This window comes from Littorina saxatilis, linkage group LG13 (genome assembly GCF_037325665.1).
Source record: "Littorina saxatilis isolate snail1 linkage group LG13, US_GU_Lsax_2.0, whole genome shotgun sequence".
Classification (NCBI taxonomy): Eukaryota; Metazoa; Mollusca; class Gastropoda; order Littorinimorpha; family Littorinidae; genus Littorina; species Littorina saxatilis.
In genome coordinates, this window is record NC_090257.1 from 5086908 (window position 1) to 5108821 (window position 21914).

General features: G+C 40.2%; 1 protein-coding gene across 2 annotated transcripts in view; it reads left to right on the forward strand.

Moving 5' to 3' along the window:
* Positions 1-19262, forward strand: part of LOC138945939 (serine/threonine-protein kinase PAK 1-like) — a 38962-nt gene extending 19700 nt beyond the window's left edge. For both annotated transcript variants that reach the window (XM_070317470.1, XM_070317471.1), the window contains 7 exons: positions 445-631; positions 967-1059; positions 2746-2845; positions 3903-3999; positions 6083-6182; positions 6646-6783; positions 7811-19262. In XM_070317470.1, coding sequence (XP_070173571.1) covers positions 445-631; positions 967-1059; positions 2746-2845; positions 3903-3999; positions 6083-6182; positions 6646-6783; positions 7811-7894 — 799 coding nt within the window. In that variant the 3' untranslated portion in view covers positions 7895-19262. The remainder of the gene's footprint in view (positions 1-444; positions 632-966; positions 1060-2745; positions 2846-3902; positions 4000-6082; positions 6183-6645; positions 6784-7810) is intronic.
* The last annotated feature ends 2652 nt before the right edge of the window (positions 19263-21914 follow it).

Below are 21914 nucleotides of genomic sequence, written 5' to 3' on the forward strand. Positions count from 1 at the left end.
TGATAGTGTTGATCTTTTTAGTTTCAGGCCAATTTAGTGACTATAATAGTGTTTTGATATCGTTCACACTACTTGTTCTTTCTTCTTCTTTTGTCTTTTTAGTATGAAACTGGAAATCCTTTTAGTGTGAGGGCATTTTGAAAAACATATTTTAAAACTGTCGTTTGGCCAGTTAGAACATATTGAGCAACAGTGTAAACTTGTATTATCAGTCAGTAATGTATTATTCGAAAAGTGGTCAAACCTGGCTAAACTTTTTTGGCATGAGACGCAGTGCGGCTTGTTTTAAACTAAACCACAATATACTTAATAACTTCTCAAAAGATGATAAAAACTGGACCCACTTTTCTCGGGACACAGGGTGACTTGTTCCGAAAATTATCTGTAACCATTTGATTGTACTTCATCTTTTCAAAAGACAATAAAACTGTGCTCAATTTTCAGAGCGTCCGGCACGGTGTACATTGCAATAGAAGTGGCGACGGGCCGAGAGGTGGCCATCAAGACCATGAACCTATCCCAGCAGCCCAAGAAGGAGCTCATTATCAATGAGATTCTTGTCATGCGGGAAAACCAGAATCCCAACATCGTCAACTATCTTGACAGCTACCTTGTAGGGGAGGAATTGTGGGTAAGTGGAATGGAATAGATCATGAAAAGATAACTATTTGTTCGTCACAGAAATTGCCAAAGAATGGGGTCAGTGAACCTCGTGTAAGTGGGGTTGGGAAAATGCGGATACAAGCGTTGTGTGATGCTAGACATACAACATTTTAATCACAAATGAAAATAGTTATGTAGAACTCGAAGGCGCAAATATTTTCTCATCCTAGAGTGCTAAAGTAGCAAAAACTGCAAATTGAATTTTTTTTATATTTGTTTCTGTTTTTTAGATCGTGTACCATTTAATCGTTGTTATTTTGTTGTATTTGAATTGAAGACAATGGTTTGGTTGTTGTGCATCAGGTTGTGATGGAGTTCTTGGCCGGTGGATCTCTGACAGACGTGGTGACGGAAACGTGTATGGATGAGGGTCAGATTGCTGCCGTGTGTAGAGAGGTAATGTTCCTTAAACACATTGCTTTTCTCTCTGTTGTTCAGTTTCTCTCTCTCTCTCTCTCTCTTTATCATTCAAGGAATATTACATGCTGTTTCTTTTACAAAACTTATAAAAACTATTATCAAGCAGCTGGCAAAATATGACTGTACTCTCTGATTATATTGAAAAACATGATTATATATAATTCATGAAGGGTTTTTATTTTTTTTATTTTTTTAAATTTTTTTATACAAACACATATTTCCCTGTTATATATAATTTTCAAGCATTGCTAAAGAATCCTAATGCATCTTAAAATGTCTTATTGGTTGCTTGACATGTTAATTATGGTAAATATGTCATTTGTACTATTGTTAAACTTATCTTTTATTTCTTCTTGTTTGTTACCCCTCAATGGGCGAGGGCCGGATGAAAAGCATGTATACATTGCTTATTCTGTCACCCTCGTAAAATAAATTTCAATTCAATTCAATTCAATTCAATTCAATTCAATTCAATTCAATTCAATTCAATTCAATTCTCTCCAATTCTCTCTCTCTCTCTCTCTCTCTCTCTCTCTCTCTCTCTCTCTCTCTCTCTCTCTCTCTCTCTCTCTCTCTCTCTCTCTTTGTTAAATGTGTTCATATTGACTACTTCATAGCAGTTTAACATTATCATCACTGAACACTTCTGTCTCTGTCTGTTGCACTTCTGCTCCTCCCCCTGCCCCAACCACTCTCCCAAACGTCCTCTTTCTCTCCCTGTTTTTGGCTCACGTAAGTGTAGCCTATGCGATGATAAACTTTGTCTGTCTGTGCGTGCGTGCGTGCGTGTGTGTGTGTGTGTGTGTGTGTGTGATAGAAACTTTAACATTTCCGAGTCTATGGATTACGTCAGTCTAGGTCAAAAGTGTTTGACGTGTGTGATAGAAACTATTTGAAGACGTCACATTATGACGTAAGAGGGTTAGACGTCACGCAAAGGAATTACTGAAAGTCTCGGTCATTGTTATTGTGAGCGGGCCGAGACTACTTGGCAGATCCAGGGTCTCGCTTTCTTGCACAGTTTCACCTATGCTTACTGTGTGTGTGTGTGTGTGTGTGTGTGTGTGTGTGTGTGTGTGTGTGTGTGTGTGTGTGTGTGTGTATGTGTGACGGAGTGATTGAGTTTGTGTTACTGTTTGTCGATTTCTTACGTGAGCCTTGAAGGCTTCGCCTCTTGTTTGGTGGTGTTGGTGTGGTTTTTTTTCTTTTTTCGGTTGGCCTAGTGGTAAGACGTCCGCCCCGTGATCGGGAGGTCGTGGGTTCGAACCCCGGCCGGGTCATACCTAAGACTTTAAAATTGGCAATCTAGTGGCTGCTCCGCCTGGCGTCTGGCATTATGGGGTTAGTGCTAGGACTGGTTGGTCCGGTGTCAGAATAATGTGACTGGGTGAGACATGAAGCCTGTGCTGCGACTTCTGTCTTGGGTGTGGCGCACGTTAAATGTCAAAGCAGCACCGCCCTGATATGGCTCTTCGTGGTCGGCTGGGCGTTAAGCAAACAAACAAACAAACAAACAATCCACAAACCATTCAATCTTTTCTCACATAAAAATTGCACAGTGGAGCAAAATGTAGAGTGGTTACTCAGATAAGTTTCAAGCTCTGTGTGCTACTTTTTTTACCGTGTGTTGAAATGAATATTCTTCATGTCTGTCTGTTTCAGTGTCTACAAGCCTTGGAGTTTTTGCATGAAAACCAAGTGATCCACAGAGACATCAAGAGTGACAACATACTGCTGGGAATGGATGGTAGTGTAAAACTGAGTGAGTTCAATTTCTTTTCTGTTGTACGGAATAGATTTTCTCACAGGCTTTTCCCTTGAGTAGATATCATTTTATGTAACTCTGTGATACTTTTAGTTCTATTTTAGCTCAAGGGCGGTTATGATAGCCAGTGAACCTCACAGTTACTCATTTTTGATTTGCATCAAGTATACAATACAGTGTTCTAGATGATCGAAGGTGTAGCAAAGACTTGTACGTGTAAATATTGCGCCACCCGTGACTCACTTTTATCTCCAATGTTCGAAATGCATACGTTGTTTTGCTCCCACCAAGACTGCAGATCTTGGCAAATGCTTGACGTAAAAACTAGATTTGATGATGTTACCTGTACACGTTCCCGTACACGTCCTGAAAAGTGCTGATCTAGATCTTGCTAATATCTATAGAGGCTGTGCACGTTAATTCGTAACTTGGCAGAATGAAGTAAGAGATGTTAATTTTCAGCTGACTGAAGTAGAATCTTGGTACTGAGTAATGCAACTGCTTTCTGCGTTATCACCAAACCTCTTCGGAAAGAGCTACATGTAAGACATAAAAAATTTGGTTATCTCATGTGAGAAATTTGGTTGTGGTGTATAATTATAACCTACATAAATTGTTAAATCACTCCACTTGAAGCTGGGGATTCAGATTGTCAATCAGATGTTTTGGAGTACTGTGTTTCGTGTGCTTTGTGTCTATTATTTAACCCCTTCACTGCCCACCCCGTATGTAATACGTGGTCATTTTCGGTTTGTCCTACGCCCATAACCGTATCTCATACGTGGGATTTGTGTCAACAACATTTCAGGACATTTCTGAAAACTAAATGGGGGGTAACCACTGTCCAAGTACTTGTAGGGGTTTTAAACACAGTTCTTTCCCATAGACCGTTCGGATAATGCTGTTATACTGTGGCAGTGAAGGGGTTAACAAAACTTGCCTATATGTAAAAGTGCAAAAGGTCTTCTTCAGACCCAAAGGACAACGGCTGTCTGTTATTTATAGAATACTTACCCTTGCATTATTTTTAACATTCATGTGTTTGTGCTTTCAGCTGACTTTGGCTTCTGTGCTCAACTATCACCGGAACAGTCGAAACGATCAACGATGGTGGGAACACCTTACTGGATGGCCCCAGAGGTCGTCACAAGGTCAGTATGAATATTTTTTATTTGGAGTTCAGTCCACTTCAATTCAGTTCAACACAACTTTATCTGAATGTAGGGCAAACAGAAAAGTTGTTTTATTGCTCGTATGCACAGATATTACATCACATAAAATTACACTCTTGAAAATACAGCAATTCACACATACAAAACCACACACCTTCACATGCTCGAACAAACTTGTTTTGTTGTTGTTGCAATTTCATCATCTCATGCCAGTGTTAACCAGTTTTATCCTACATACGTGAGAGAGATACCCGTGAGATAAAAATCGTTCAAATCACACGTGTGTATATCATGTAAATGAGGTCAACCGGAAGGTCATGCTATGTAAATTTGTAATTACATATTCATGAAGAACTACTTTTGCAACAAAATGGCAACTGCCACGAAACCGATTTGTCAACACTGAAAGAATTTTTGAGTGATGAGCTGTTCGAAGACATGTTTGGCGATGACGCGAATGACGAAGTCGATGAAGAAAAAAGCGAGTCATCCATGATTTATGATTTTTCTCCAATAGACTCATTCGTTCAGACAAACAAGAACAAGAACACTCTCCGAAAAACGGTTTACGATATACGTCGCCTATCGACGTTTATGGCGAAACACGGGGACAAAAGAAACATTAGCACCATCCAACCACAAAAATTATGCAAAATTCTCTGCTCTCTTTTCATGAGTTTGAAAAAACCGGATGGCAAAGAGTATGAACCATCCCCACGCTGAGGGGCCTTCTCAGCAGCATCCATCGACAGTTGAAGTCTAAAAAGTACTGTGCACCCGTTATAGACGGCCCCGAATTTGCACTTGTAACTGAGAGAAGTCGTGAAGACAAAGCAGAAGATTGTTAAACAGGAAGGTTGTGGCAACTTACCTAACAGGGCTCAACCGCTGAAAGATGAAGATGTTGACAAGCTGTGGCAGACAAAACAGCTCGGAGTCGCAGATCCAGAAGTAATCCTGAATACTCTGTGGTGGCAAAACACAGTCAACTTTGGTCTGCGCAGCGTGACACCTCACAGGCACATGCAGTGAGGAGACGTGTCCTTGCATGAAGACAGTAATGGCAGAGAATATCTCCAATTTTGCGAAAGACAATCCACAACCAAAGCCAGGGCGACATGTGAAGAAAAGCTGGGATCATCAACCCGAGGTAGATCTACACCAACCACTCTGCACGTCAGTTCCTAGTGCAGAAACTTTCCGAGAATAACGTTCCTCCGACCAAAATAATGCAGCTATCTGGGCACAACAACGTTAAGCAGCATTTCCCAAGAGGAACACCGTGGCTTCAGTCTGATGCTAAACGGCACTGCACCGGTCTCGGAGCTGTCGCCAGTGTCGGCAGACGACAAATTGGATTCGCACGGCCACTTCAACTCCAGCCGTCTCCACTGCCACTGCCACAATCACATCCCAGCAAACGCTAACAACACTGTTTGCAAGGCCTGTGCACGTTGGTACCATCAACATCAACCCATATTTGTCCAGTCACCAAACCGAGAAGTGACCATCTGAAAGCTGTCGACTCGCCTGGCTCCGACTTGACTGTCATCCTATCGCGGAAGGATATGCTTTGCTGTTGTTGTTCCTTTTGGTTTCTTTTATCCTGTGGCCACTGCTTTTCTTTTTATCTGGTATATTTTGAAGTGACCATCATTTCGTTGTTCGAATTTATTTAATCAATGTTCAATATTAAACTTAACAGTGTTAACAAAGGCGAACTACTTTGTCCTAGTTTGAGAGTGTGTGTCATGGCGGAGGAATGAATGTCAAATTGAGTAAAGTGGTTTGAAGTTCTAAAGCGGGTTGATCCAAAGGCAATAGCGCTGTCGGTGACTTTTAGTTAGATCTGGCACAGAAGTATATAATGTAGGATAAACAGAATACTACATGGCTTGCTGTGTCGTACCAGATTTACACTCGTTGCTTTTTCAAATAGTGAACAGCTTGCTTTCGCTCGCAGTTCACTATTTAAAAAAACAACTCGTGTAAATCTGGTACGACACAGCAAGCCATGTAGTATTCTCTATGTTCACATTGTGTTGTGTTTATTGTGCTGCAGGAAGCAATATGGACCAACTGTTGATATATGGAGTTTGGGAGTTATGTGTATTGAGATGATAGAGGGAGAGCCACCATACCTGAACGAGAACCCTCTGAGGGTAAGTATATTGACTATGATGCTTTTGTCTTTTTTCTCTCCTATTACTCCTCAGTAGGGCGTTATTTTGTGCTCGCTTCTGTAGTTTATTTGCTTGGTTTTGGATGTGAATGAATCTTCTTTGTGATGACAATCTCCCTTGTACTTACCTGCTGTTTATTCGTAGTCTGTTGTTTTTGTCTCAAGGTAGTTTTGTTCTTGTTCTTTACAGGGGGGGGGGGGGGGGGGGGGGGCATGTTTGCAGTCTTTTTTTTTTATTCACAATTTCATGATCTCATACCAGTAACACTTACCTGCTGTTTATTCGTAGTCTGTTGTTTTTGTCTCAAGGTAGTTTTGTTCTTGTTCTTTACAGGGGGGGGGGGGGGGGGGGGGGGGTGGCATGTTTGCAGTCATATTTTTTTTATTCACAATTTCATGATCTCATACCAGTAACATCGACTGTATTTTTTGTTTTTCGCCAGGCGCTGTATCTGATCGCCACAAACGGGAAGCCCGAAATCAAGGAGAAGCACAAACTGTCGCCCGTCTTTCAAGACTTTCTGGACAAGTGCCTGGAGGTGGACGTGGAGAAGAGAGCCTGTGCTTCTGAACTGCTGAAGGTAATGTCTTGAATCCAAGAGAAGTTGGTAATACAGTGGTACCTGCGATGAAAGGACGCCCTTGGGACCAGCCAAAAGCGTCCCTACATTGCAGGTGGCCTGTCATGACAGGTATCTCTCTCTCTCCTTCTCTCTCTCTCTCTCTCTCTCTCTCTCTCTCTCTCTCTTTCCCCTTCAGGCCCTTCAAGTGTTATTATTCTGATTTGTTTCTTTTTGGTTTCATTTTTCATTGCTCATTTTTCTTTTTGATTTATCTCCCTTTCCCCCTTCTTTTGCACTTGGAGGACATCATCGCCATCTTCTCTGATAAGTCGTTTTCATATTTGTATTGTTGTTTTCATTTGTTTAACCTGTTGAAGACCTTTAGGTCGAAACGTTGTTCATTGTCATTTGTTTGTATATTTCGTTGCGAGTCCAGTATATTAGGTATTACTCTAGGTATATTTTAGTCAAGATAATAGAAAACTCCAGAAAGTGTCCTTTCATGGGAGGTGTCCACTTATCAGAGGGGCCTCACATCGCAGGGACCTCTGTACTGCTTTTTTCTCTTGAACGAAATGAAGCAGAGCGTTGTTATGATTTCAAATAACCAAAGGGAAGTAGTCGCTCTTTATGCATACGTCATGTCTAGTACGAGTAAGCGAGAGTTGTACGGAACCTTTCTCCTGGCACCTGAGAGAATAACAAGCAATGAAATGAACAAGCGACTTTCATCCTCTGTTAGCAGAATTACAAAAAGTGTAGTGACTGTGATGGGATCGGGAGGGGAGTTCATATTACTGCTGAAGTGTGTTTTGGGGGATTTGTTTGTGCAATAGCTAGCAAAACAAAAATATCAAAATATTTTGTTTGGTTTGGTTTAGTGCTGTTTGTTTTTGTTTTTGTGTTTTCTTGCTGCAGACTTACTTTATTTCAGCACTTTCAAAAATACAGTTTGACAAGTCACTTTAACCATCACTATTTCTTTTAGCCAAATCAAAGTGGATAAGATGGAACAGCTATCAAATAACCTCTGCTTTTGTTACAGCATCCTTTCCTGCGCCTGGCGAAACCTCTGGCAAGTCTTGTGCCCCTTATCCTGGCCGCCAAGGAAGCTCAGAAAGGTCACTGAACCCGACCTTCACCTTGACTTATTGACCCTGCACATTTACACTTCAAGGCCACAACTGAAAACCAACAGCCTTGACTTCTTTCAGTCATCTACCTTGACTCTTCACAACGTCTTACCTTCAGATTAATGACCTTGACCCCAATGCTTCATACACCTGTCTTTTACTGTGGGTTTCTTCGGTTGGTTTGTCAGTTTCTGCAATCTTTGGTCAGACATTTTTTTTCATTTGTTTTTCTTTTGGTTGTGACCAGCAAGTGCTTTTAGTCTGTATCAAATACAACATGAGTGATTGAAGTGTGAAACCACAACTTGTGTGTGAACAGAATACTACAGCAAAGAAAAGGAGGACGAACAATTTGAAAGATGAGAGAAAGGACTGAAAGAAGAAAAAGAACTTACTTATATTGATTTCTTGACACATGATTCTGAGGATTACATCACTTCCTCTACCCGTTAAAGCTGCTGATTGGCCGGTGGCAGCGCTGTGACCTTTGATTATGCATCATGACCTTGGATTCTTGGACCAGCGGCTGGCCAAACTCATTGGTGCTTTTGGTTTTGTCTTTCCGCGTCGTTTTGTCTTCCCATGTCAGTCACCTCAGTGATGAATGATCTTCGTTTTCTTTTTGGTAATTAATTTGTCTCCAGCTTTTGTACCAACCTTTGCGTGTGAGTGAGCATCCTTCTGTCTCTCACAATATTGCGTCTGTCTTTCTTCCACCTGCTTGCTGCCTTCCTTCCTTTAAAGCTGAAGCGTAACGATTTTTTACGAATAATCTTGTGTTTGAAAGGAGAAGGGTACACCATACAAAGTCGCTCGTCCGTCTTTGACACGGCTGTTTAATTAAAGGGCTTCATTTCTGCTACTCGAGCTGCAGGCTATTTTTAACACCCACAGCAAAAATAGCAGCTAGTAGCTCTTTCAGGAGGTGCACCTATAGGGAATGCACATACTTCTGATCGACTCGGACCCCTTCTGCCTAAGGGAGACGGAGAGCTTGATTCACAGCTTGGGGTATCAATTGGGAGACTGGTAGCGCAGAAAGGAGTCATACAAGCACATCAGGGGACATAATCCAAAGCTAATCAAACAAGTCTGGCTGTATAGTGTGATCTTCTTCTTTCAAATACTAGTTGATTCATACAAATCGTTTCTCTTTAGCTTTGAGTATGTTTATTGTGCAACTTGTTTTGTGTTGTCATCTTGGTCTCCTCTCTTTCCAATAAATCATCCCTACCTGTCTAAAAAAAAAAAGGCCAGTTGGACCTAAGAGGGTGTTTGCCTTGATAAATCAGAAGGAAAGGCCAGTTGGACCTAAAAGAACAAGTACCTTGATGAATTAACATAGATCTGTAAACCAGCTTTTGGTTTAATTTGTTTCGTTCTTTATACAGTCTGTCTTCTGTCAATTTATAGTTGTGATCCTCCCCATGTTGTATTTCATTGCTGGGGTAATCGGTGTGTTCTTTCCAGAGCACTGTGAGATGCACAAAACTTGCAACAATGAATGATACATAGTAAAGACTTTAGTGGTCAATCTTTTTCAATGCAGGCTGGAGAACCCCCATCATACACGTGAATATCTGAGGAAAGCAACTGTTTACCAAGAAAATTAATTTGGGACTGAGATGAAAAAAATCCTTGAATTATTATATCTTCTTCTTGTCGTTCGCTGTTAGATCGTCAGTCCGCACTGCAGGGCGAAACGTGCTGTCCTCTCCAAGTCCTCTCTGGGGCCGTATAGCTTCTTTTGTAGCGCTGTCTCCTCTGGCCAGATGGTGTCCCTCAGAGCACTGTGGTATGGACAAGCCTGCAGGATGTGCTCTGCTGTCTGATTCTTGCCACACGGACATAAGGGGGAGGGAACTAGCTATCCTTGAATATAATCAAGGAGCAATCTTCCGTTTCCATATTCACTAATTACATGTTTGTGAGTGTTAGACGGCTGCAAAGAAAGGCCATTATTAATTGCCTTATGAGTTGCTAAATTTTGTTTCTGACCTGTATGAGATGTATTTCATCTGTTCTCCAGCCTGTCGTTTTTTACGGTTAAGTCTTGTGATGAGTAAGCAAGATTAAAAAGAATGAATGAACTGTGAATCATGAGAGCAAATTTTCTTTGTTTTGTTTGTTTTTACTAAAAAAAAAATCATTTGTAACAAATACATGTATTTCGTTTAATCAACATGTGATCAAGTTTTTCTCTCTGTGTGGTACTAAGTCAGATTCTCACAGATCTAGAGCTAACCAAGTATTATCAAAGGGTAACAGGCCATGTTCTCAAAGAGTACAAAATACAAATACAATATCATGTATAGAGTATAACACAAAATACGCAGTTGACACAATTCAATGAGACAAAAATGGATGCATCCGTACGTATGAACATATTTTTTAATGAAGTGTGTTGACATCATGTAAATGTAATCTTTCTTGACATTTTAATACAACATTAACCGCAAAATAACAACAATAAATCAATGCAAAGTGTGTACCACTGCTCAAGAAGCCCGTAAGAAGAATGTTCTTACAGAAGCTTTGTCATGACATTTGTTATTGTACATGTGTTTAATGGGGGAAATATAGCCTATGATTTTATACCTTGGCGATTTACTGATTGTTTAACCCCTTCACTGCCTACCCCGTATGTAATACGTGGTCATTTTCGGTTTGTCCTACGCCCATAACCGTATCTCATACGTGGGATTTGTGTCAACAACATTTCAGGACATTTCTGAAAACTAAATGGGAGGTAACCACTGTCCAAGTACTTGTAGGGGTTCTAAACACAGTTCTTTCCCATAGACCGTTCGGATAATGCTGTTATACTGTGGCAGTGAAGGGGTTAAGGGCAAAATACATCTGTGCAGTCGCCACTACTGTACACTTTATGCTGCGATAGGGATTATGACGAGTACTTGGCCTGTTTTCTTTTCACGGAACGTGTAGCGGGCTTAGAAAAAAAAAAGAATCACCTCAATAATCTACATAGGTGAGGGCCGGGCCTTGCAGACCGGCTTTTACAGATTTGAGCTGTATTCAGAGGTTACAGTGAAAATGCACTGAACTATGATAATAGGAGTGGGAATTGCATCTCCATATTTCATCTCTCTTGTTAAGGGGATTGAAATAATGATCTTTTGTGTTAGCAGGAGAAATCTAGATAATGATCACAAGTAAATGAATGAGAAAATGGTGTTTGTCTGCTATTAAGAAGAAATGAGGTTCCTTCGTTTTTCATGTGGCATCATTTAAAATATTCACCCAGTAGAATATTAATAGCTTTCATTTTCATTATTTTGATTCAGGAGAAAGAGCACTATATTCTGCAATATGGGATGCAACTTTATACTTATGTCTTCCGCTCGCATTGAATATTGGTCATGTGTTTCATTAATTTGCAATGCTATCATGTAGTGTTTTGTTGTTGGTGATTTTTATTTTTTTATTTATTTTTGTTTAGTGTGAGTGTTCCACATCTAATCACAAATAAAGAATGTGTCAGAGAATTGCGTAGATGTGAAAAGTGCCGTGAAGGGTGACGCTCCGGTAACACATTGTCTTTTTTTTTTTTTTTTTTTTTTTTTTACAAATGAAGCAGTTTTGTCCCTTTAAAGGCGGTCCTCAATTGAGCCCGAAGTCGACTTCATGAAGTCTTTACTGAAAACTCAGTGCTAAAGCCTCGTGCGGCCAGCATCGCAAAGTATACTTGGCGTAGTCAATTTCGCCCGGTTAAGGACAGGCTTTAAGTACAGTGGTACCTGCTATGAGAGGACACCTCCCTTGAAAGGACACCTTCTGTTGTCCCTTTGTCTATTATCTCTTCCAAAATATATACCTGTCATGACAGGCCACCTGCAATGCAGGGACACTCTTGGCTGGTCCCAGTGGTGTCGTTCAACAGGGGAGCCTGTTTTGCCTTCAAGCCCCAGTAACTTCTTCTTCTTCTGCGTTCGTGGGCTGAAACTCCCACGTACACTCGTGTTTTTTGCACGAGTGGAATTTTACGTGTATGACCGTTTTTTACCCCGCCATTTAGGCAGCCATACGCCGTTTTCGAAGGAAGCATGCTGGGTATTTTCGTGTTTCTGTAACCCACCGAACTCTGACATGGATTACAGGATCTTTTTCGTGCGCACTTGGTCTTGTGCTTGCGTGTACACACGGGGGTGTTCGGACACCGAGGAGAATCTGCACACAAAGTTGACTCTGAGAAATAAATCTCTCGCCGAACGTGGGGACGAACTCACGCTGACAGCGGCCAACTGGATACAAATCCAGCGCGCTACCGACTGAGCTACATCCCCGCCCCTAGCCCCTGTAACAAATACATGTTTGGTATAAATATCTGTTTTCCTAAATGAAGCATTTTTTTCCCCTTTAGAATTAGAGTGCTGCTTCTAATCTGGTGTTCATGTTGTTCACCGTAATATCGCTGTGGAAGAGTTTGTAGTTGTGGACATTCAGTCCAAAACTGGAGAAAGAACAAACTACTTAGTTTGTATTATTATACCGTACTTTCCGGGTCATAAGCGCGACTTTTTTCCTCGAGTTTGACCCCTGCGTCTTGTATAAGGAAGGGCCTAATCCGTGTATGAAATACGAAAAAAATCAAAGAGACCGCCTGAGTACCAGTCAAACAACTTGTGATAATGCATGTTTCAGCTACTAGGTACTACCCTGGCCAAGTTTCCTCTCAAGACATCAAAGAGACGGCCCCATAGGTTAAACTCGGTCACTGACCCCGGTGCAGGAAGTGTTTCCTCTCTCAGATCTATGACAGGGGAACCACCTCTCATAGCAAAAACTGGGTCATTGACCCCTGGGAAGAAGGTCAGTGTCTAAACAAGGCAACCCAGCTATCACAATGGACCTGCCTTTGATCTCGCGGCACACACAGAGCACACATATTTCCACTCTGTGTTCTTCCTTTGATGTGCGGCTTAATTTCATTCTATGACCGTTTGTTACGGTATACTTTTTTAATTTTGGTGCGCCCTATCAGCCCCCTGCGCCCAATGGGTGACTGGATTACAATTTTGTTTAAAAAGAAGGGGGTGCGCCTTATGCGCTGTTGCGCCTTGTAACCCGGAAAATTCGGTACACTCATCTGTTAACAGTATGTGAAGTCAAATATTTGTAGTTCTCACAAACTAGATATTTTGTGTCAAGTTTTGGGATGAGTTCAGTAAAGTCTTCTTAGAAAAACGGCATCTTAAAAAGCAGACTGCTCATTTTCCTTATTGGAAGAGCTTTAAAATGTTTGTCTGAAGTTTATATTACTGAAAAACTTTGTCATATTCATTTATTTTTCTCTCTATTTATTTCTTGTTTCTCTATATATCTAGGCTGGGCTAATGTTAAAGTAAAAGTTCAGTTGATACATTCTGAGATTCATTTATAACCAAATGAAGTTTCGGTAAACTGCTCAAAATTGATAACAATCACGTGTATGCTAACCAACATTCTATAGACAATAGACAGCACCAGAAAGTGAGAGTTAAGCAGAACATGTGACTCCTGGCACCCGAGAGAATAGGCTGCACTAAAATGAACATACATTTGTCATCTTCAATCAAAATCTTATGTTTTTGTGCATAAAATTGCCTTTTTTTGTGTGTGACATGTATGTTTGAGAATGATTACCGTTTTGAGCTGTACATGGTTTGGTTGATCAAACCACCAGCTGAGTAGAAACCCTGCTGTTAATGTATGATACAACTGTGCTGTCATGACTTCTGTTGCTGGTTGTAAGAACGGGAGCCCTGTTTTGTAGATGTGTATGTGAATAACTTTTTACGTTCAATGTGTATGTGAATAACTTTTTACGTTCAATGTCCTAAGTGGCATAGTGGTTAGAACGTGTGCCTCCAACCCAGAGAAGTTGAGATCTCGAACATGTCATAACCACACGACCAAAAATGGTAATAGGGACTACCTTTAACCTTTTTTTTTTATAAACTTGAAGCCCTTTGGGAGGAGGAGAAGGAAGAAGGAGGCAAAGACTCCATTATTTTGTGTTTAGCTAGCGTGGTACAAGTGGCCATTAACTAGGGCTTGCGTCTAGTGATAACCAAGAGCAGCTTGAACTAATGCCCAAAAACTTTTCTTCAGCAGAGCCACTCAGATAGGTTGTAAAAAGAATTGTTGCATTGTCATATACAGTATATTGGTAGAGCCACGCTGATAGATGGTAGAAAATCCGTTGTTGCAGTGTCATAATTTGGAGAGCTATGTTGATAGATGGTAGAGCATCCTTTGTTGCATTGTCATATTTGGAGAGCAACGCTGATAGATGGTAGAACATCCTTTGTTGCATTGTCATATTTGGAGAGCAACGCTGATAGATGGTAGAACATCCTTTGTTGCATTGTCATATTTGGAGAGCAACGCTGATAGATGGTAGAACATCCTTTGTTGCATTGTCATATTTGGAGAGCAACGCTGATAGATGGTAGAACATCCTTTGTTGCATTGTCATATTTGGAGAGCAACGCTGATAGATGGTAGAACATCCTTTGTTGCATTGTCATATTTGGAGAGCAACGCTGATAGATGGTAGAACATCCTTTGTTGCATTGTCATATTTGGAGAGCAACGCTGATAGATGGTAGAACATCCTTTGTTGCATTGTCATATTTGGAGAGCAACGCTGATAGATGGTAGAACATTCTTTGTTGCAGTGTCATATTTGGAGAGCAACGCTGAAAGATGGTAGAACATCCTTTGTTGCATTGTCATATTTGGAGAGCAACGCTGATAGATGGTAGAACATACTTTGTTGCTTTGTCATATTTGGAGAGCAACGCTGAAAGATGGTAGAACATCCTTTGTTGCATTGTCATATTTGGAGAGCAACGCTGATAGATGGTAGAACATACTTTGTTGCATTGTCATATTTGGAGAGCTATGTTGATAGATGGTAGAACATCCTTTGTTGCATTGTCATATTTGGAGAGCAACGCTGATAGATGGTAGAACATCCTTTGTTGCATTGTCATATTTGGAGAGCAACGCTGATAGATGGTAGAACATACTTTGTTGCATTGTCATATTTGGAGAGCTATGTTGATAGATGGTAGAACATCCTTTGTTGCATTGTCATATTTGGAGAGCTATGTTGATAGATGGTAGAACATACTTTGTTGCATTGTCATATTTGGAGAGCAACGCTGATAGATGGTAGAACATCCTTTGTTGCATTGTCATATTTGGAGAGCAACGCTGATAGATGGTAGAACATCCTTTGTTGCATTGTCATATTTGGAGAGCAACGCTGATAGATGGTAGAACATACTTTGTTGCATTGTCATATTTGGAGAGCTATGTTGATAGATGGTAGAACATCCTTTGTTGCATTGTCATATTTGGAGAGCAACGCTGATAGATGGTAGAACATCCTTTGTTGCATTGTCATATTTGGAGAGCAACGCTGATAGATGGTAGAACATTCTTTGTTGCATTGTCATATTTGGAGAGCAACGCTGATAGATGGTAGAACATCCTTTGTTGCATTGTCATATTTGGAGAGCAACGCTGATAGATGGTAGAACATTCTTTGTTGCAGTGTCATATTTGGAGAGCAACGCTGAAAGATGGTAGAACATCCTTTGTTGCATTGTCATATTTGGAGAGCAACGCTGATAGATGGTAGAACATCCTTTGTTGCATTGTCATATTTGGAGAGCAACGCTGATAGATGGTAGAACATTCTTTGTTGCAGTGTCATATTTGGAGAGCAACGCTGAAAGATGGTAGAACATCCTTTGTTGCATTGTCATATTTGGAGAGCAACGCTGATAGATGGTAGAACATACTTTGTTGCTTTGTCATATTTGGAGAGCAACGCTGAAAGATGGTAGAACATCCTTTGTTGCATTGTCATATTTGGAGAGCAACGCTGATAGATGGTAGAACATACTTTGTTGCTTTGTCATATTTGGAGAGCAACGCTGAAAGATGGTAGAACATCCTTTGTTGCATTGTCATATTTGGAGAGCAACGCTGATAGATGGTAGAACATACTTTGTTGCTTTGTCATATTTGGAGAGCAACGCTGATAGATGGTAGAACATACTTTGTTGCATTGTCATATTTGGAGAGCAACGCTGATAGATGGTAGAACATACTTTGTTGCATTGTCATATTTGGAGAGCAACGCTGATAGATGGTAGAACATCCTTTGTTGCATTGTCATATTTGGAGAGCAACGCTGATAGATGGTAGAACATCCTTTGTTGCATTGTCATATTTGGAGAGCAACGCTGATAGATGGTAGAACATTCTTTGTTGCTGTGACACATTGGGAGAACCATGCTGCAATAAACTGGGGCTCACTTGTAAAGTTTAGAAAGTCTTTAGTTTGGAGAGAACTGTATGGAAAAGGAACCAGTGACATTGTACAAAACGTGTGAAGGAGAAAAAAGACGACGCTTGTAAGGGTGATTGTGAATGTGAATGATGACTACATGTGAGGTGTGTTTTATGCGACATTTTTTGTGTACGTCTTGAACTCGGAACTGGCTGTGTGACATTGACTTTATATTTTGTTTTTCTTTGTGTACAGTAAACTTTAGTTTGAGACAAAGGCTGTTGTGTGTGTATGTGTGACTGTGTATGTGTGCGAGTGTGTGTGAGAGAGAGAGAGAGAGAGAGAGAGAGAGAGAGAGAGAGAGAGAGAGAGAGAGAGAGAGAGAGAGAGAGAGAGAGAGAGAGAGAGAGAGAGAGAGAGTCTATGTGAATGTACATGCATGCTTCTATGCTTGTGTTCATGTGTGTTCATGTAATGGTAAGGAAGAATAATGTTTTGACCCCCCGCGGGTTAGGGGGAAGAGTTTACCCGATGCTCCCCAGCATGTCGTAAGCGGCGACTAACGGATTCTGTTTCTCCTTTTACCCTTGTTAAATGTTTCTTGTATAGAATATAGTCAATTTTTGTAAAGATTTTAGTCAAGCAGTATGTAAGAAATGTTAAGTCCTTTGTACTGGAAACTTGCATTCTCCCAGTAAGGTAATACATTGTACTACGTTGCAAGCCCCTGGAGCAAATTTTTGATTAGTGCTTTTGTTAACAAGAAACAATTGACAAGTGGCTCGATCTATCCCGTCTCCCCCCTTTCCCCGTCGCGATATAATCTTCGTGGTTGAAAACGACGTTAAACACCAAATAAAGAAAGAAAAGAAAAGAAATGTTCTGGTCTTGGGTGCATGTGTAAGCACACAACCATCATCGAACGCTGAAGAAGAAGCATGTGTAAGCAGTGCATTTTTCTTTTTCTTTATTTGGTGTTTAACGTCGTTTTCAACCGTTCAAGGTTATATCGCGACGGGGAAAGGGGGGGGATGGGATAGAGCCACTTGTTAATTGTTTCTTGTTCACAAAAACACTAATAAAAAAATTGCTCCAGGGGCTTGCAACCTAGTACAATATATGACCTTGCTTGGAGAATGCAAGTTTCCAGTACAAAGGACTTAACATTTCTTACATACTGCTTGACTAAAATCTTTACAAACATTGACTATATTCTATACAAGAAACACTTAACAAGGGTAAAAGGAGAAACAGAATCTGTTAGTCGCCTCTTACGACATGCTGGGGAGCATCGGGTAAATTCTTCCCCCTAACCCGCGGGGGGTTAAGCAGTGCATGCCAGAATATAGTGTGCCTATGTTTCTCCTTTAGTGCGCATGGTGTATTCAACATGAGCTACCCAAATGTAGCATGGGCTAAATTAGTGCTAACACTAACAGTTAATGTTGTATGACTTTTCAACTGCATATATTGCCTGACTTCAGCAAGATTGTGTTACTGTTGTTATTATTGTTGTTGTTGTTTTTCATGCAGATGGACACAAACTGTTTGATCTCTGCTCAAGGCTTGTCAATGCATTAATATTAAATGTACATGTACCTTTTTTTTATTTTTTTATTTATTTTTTTTTATTTTTAAGACTTTGAAAGATGTTTGTATTGGCTGTCGATTTTATTCTTTTTACATGTGTGCTGCCATGTTGGAATGGGAATGATTAGATTGATGCAGTGTCATATGTATGGTATGCGATTATAAATGCGATGATAAATGTGACTTTGTAGAGCAGTTGCCTTGAGTGTTTGCAGGTTTGTTTGTTTCATGTTTATGCGTCTGCTAGTGTGTTTGTTTGTTTGTTTGAAAACATATGAGTCGGATGAAACTTATCTGCTTGCCTTTTGTACCAGCTGTTTAGCTGTCAACTAATACTGTATTATTGATGATGTGTTTTCTTCACAATGTGGTACCCCCCGCGGGTTAGGGGGAGTCCACCCCCTGCGGGTTAGGGGGAGTCCACCCCCCGCAGGTTAGGGGGAGTCCATCCCCCACGGGTTAGGGGGAGTCCACACCCCGCGGGTTATGGGGAGTCCACCCCCCGCGGGTTAGGGGGAGTCCCCCCCCCCTCCGCGGGTTAGGGGGGGTCCAAGGTTTTAGTCAAGCAGTATGTAAGAAATGTTAAGTCCTTTGTACTGGAAACTTGCATTCTCCCAGTAAGGTAATATATTGTACTACGTTGCAAGCCCCTGGAGCAAATTTTTGATTAGTGCTTTTGTGAACAAGAAACAATTGACAAGTGGCTCTATCCCATCTCCCCCCTTCCCCCGTCGCGATATAACCTTCGTGGTTGAAAACGACGTAAAACACCAAATAAAGAAAGAAAGAAAGAAAGACAATGTGGTGATTGTGACTACCAGTGATTTAGCCAGTAAATATTCCTTCAAAGAATAATATTTGCAGTGGTTGAGGATGTGAAAGTGTGTATGGGAGAGACTGTAGACATATCCGCCCTCATGGAGTATGCAGGTTGAGTCATATTAAATCAAAAGGAATGTGAAAATAGACACAACAGGAAACAAGCTGATTTAAGCCGTTTGGTTTTACTCCTTAATGACTTGAAAGTGTTAACTCTCATTTACGTCCTAGAAAGTTGACCAAGGACTGTAATGGTAGCTCACGAGTTTTTACTGTTCAGAATTTAACCTTGAGGTTTAATACAAAATTCAATCATTCTGCAAACTGGGTTTGTTTTCAACAAAAAATAAAGAAAGGGAGTAGAAGTTAAACTGATGTATTTGTTTGTCTGCATGCCTGCATTGTGTTTTTGGTGTACGCAAAATGGTGAACTTTTATTACTGTAAAAAGCATGCATTGGCTTTGGTGTATAAAAACTTATTTGTACAGTTGAATCTTGTTTTCCTTTTTTTTCTTTTTTTTTTTAATACCATTTTTCCCTTGCTCCCCAATGCAGCCCTGACCTAACATGACTGGTGACTGACCAAAGTATGGAAGAGTTAATATTCGTAGAGACCTTGGACAATACAGGTGTAATCACAAGCTTATGGATATGGAGTCGTTTTGCTGTGTTTGGAATGTTCTTTGTGTGAGCGTGTTGTTTTGAATCCGACAGGTTGTTTGAAGAAAGCATGTTGTCTCGCTGAAGATTCTTGCTGTGGTTTGTTAATTTGCATGTTTTATATGTGCTCTCTCTCTCTCTCTCTCTCTCTCTCTCTCTCTCTCTCTCTCTCTCTCTCTCTCTCTTTAATGCATAATAGCCTGCATATTATGCATTTGATTTTGTGAATAACTACATGTGTATGCTCCTCATGCATCATCATCATCATCGTCATCATTATTATCACATGTTTATTTTTCCCACCTCTTTTTGTTGTTAACTTTTTATTTTTTTATTTATCATTGTGTGTCTGTGGGTCACAAGAAAAAGGCATAGCCTTAAATCTTAATCCTTGTAAAATAAAGTTCAATTCAAAGTTCAACTCTCTCTCTCTCTCTCTCTCTCTCTCTCTCTCTCTCTCTCTCTCTCTCTCTCTCTCTCTCTCTCTCTCTCTCTCTCTCTCTCTCTCTCTCTCGCTGCGCCTAACATGCATGCATAAATTGAATCAGAATATGAATGGACATTAAGCACATATTCTTAAAGTCAGTTGCGACAAAATCTTCTTTCAAATACACATACTCTTGAAAATGGATAAACCGTGAAAATGACAATACCAACCAAGCAGCACGAAGGTGTTTTTTTCTTGTATATACAAAAAATAAGTTAATCTCTTAGACTGAAACTAATATTTCAAGACTGATCAGTCATCAATCAACTATGCTAATGAGACTTGGCTAGCTGAAACCCGAAAAAACGAAGCATTCAATTGCAACCATAGGACCGATTTATTTTAAATGTTGAGCACATTTTCAGTTATCATGACACATCTTATTTTTGGATTCATAAAATGATAAGAAGAATACCATGCCATCATTTTTGAATCTGTAAGCAAAATTTCGTTTTTTTAAGAATTTTAATTAACAAATGAATTTATTCATTTTAAGCTTCCAATCTGAACTGCAATCCAATAGTCGGCACTTGGTGAAAGATTATTTGACCAAACTTTCAGTCATTCTAATACCAACAAAAATGAGGTCGCAACAGTGCTGCCTCAACTTTCATGAAGTTTCCTGTAGATCTGCCCAGTAGTTTTCTGGAAATCGCTCTGCACACACACACACACATGTAGTTGTATATCACACACACACCACCACCACCACCATTATCTCGATTCCCAGTGGACCTGAAACATTTGACTAAATGTAAACAAACACACACACTCACACACACACACACACACACACACACAGAATTCGGTCAAGTTGTTTACAGTTCGGAGTGGCATATGTATCTCTCGGAACAATCTTTCTGGAGCAATCTATCTTACTTCTTGGAAAACAAGGAAGTTTTAAGTGTTAATCCATACCAAAAGAGAGTAGAAGAGTTTGCTTACATTTTGAAAATACCAGAATAAGATGATTATCAATAAACTGCGGAAAGAAAATTGATAATTAAATTCAAGGACAAACAAGCCTATGAACTCAAAAAACCCACTATAACTAGATATAACACTATAACCATTTTTCTTCAAATAATACAAAGTGTCTAAATTGCCATTTTTATTTTAAAGACAAGGAGAAAGTAAGAGAGAACAGAGCACGGGCGGGAAATGTAAACTAATTATGACAATAATCACTGTCCATCTACAAAGATACAATTATGTTACTCCTTCTTCCGGGGCGAAGAGGGCGCATTGTGTGTCCCGGGAAATCGTTAGGCCTATCAAGTGCCTTGTGCAATCCAATATTTCTATTGTTTGAGGACAATATTTGCTGGGCAAAATAATATGAGTTCAAGGTAGAAATATTCTTTAACAAAAACTGAAATGTGCGATCCAGTTTCGGCTGATTTGTAAGATGCGATCTCTTCTCAGTGGTTTAATCAGACTGGTGTTGGTATGTTCGTGAACAGAGAGTGTTTTCTGAGGGAGCTTTCACAGAATATTGTTTAAAATGTGCGACTTTGGTGCATCTACCTGCCTTTTTTTCTGGAACAAAAAAGGAAATTCGTTTGAGTATAACGTCAGACATGAGATTTTCAAGTAAATTTACGATTTTACGTAAATGTCAAAGCTCCCGCTGAAGGGGTTTCGTGTGTTTGTTGGCCAAATTCAGGACTAGTAAGTAACTATAAACCACGGCTTCGCGAACTATTAGTAATTTTAGTTTAAAAATTAAAAAAAAAGAGATTTCATAGTCCAATGTGTTTTCATGCTGACATAAAATTAAGCAACTGCAGCAAAACTATTTGAAGCAGACTTGACAAAAACGATCAAATCATTAGTGCCAGCACTAATTCCCGCTGCACCTCGTACGAGTAAGTGCCAGAATTAGTCTATTTGTGGATTCAAGAAATCTGAAGCGAGTGTGAGAAACTGGCCAAACAAAACGTGATCATACGTTCAAGATCTCCTTGTTCCTATGGTGTACACAATGCAGAGACTCCGTCCTTAACTTCGCGCGGGACGAAAGTTGACAAGAGTGTAGTTTTAGCGCATGACGGAGAAAAGTAAGAAAAAGAAAACAAAATGTAACAGCCAATTTGCAAGTATGAAATGTTAGTGGTCAAAATCACCGACTCCTGTGTTCCAAATCTCTGC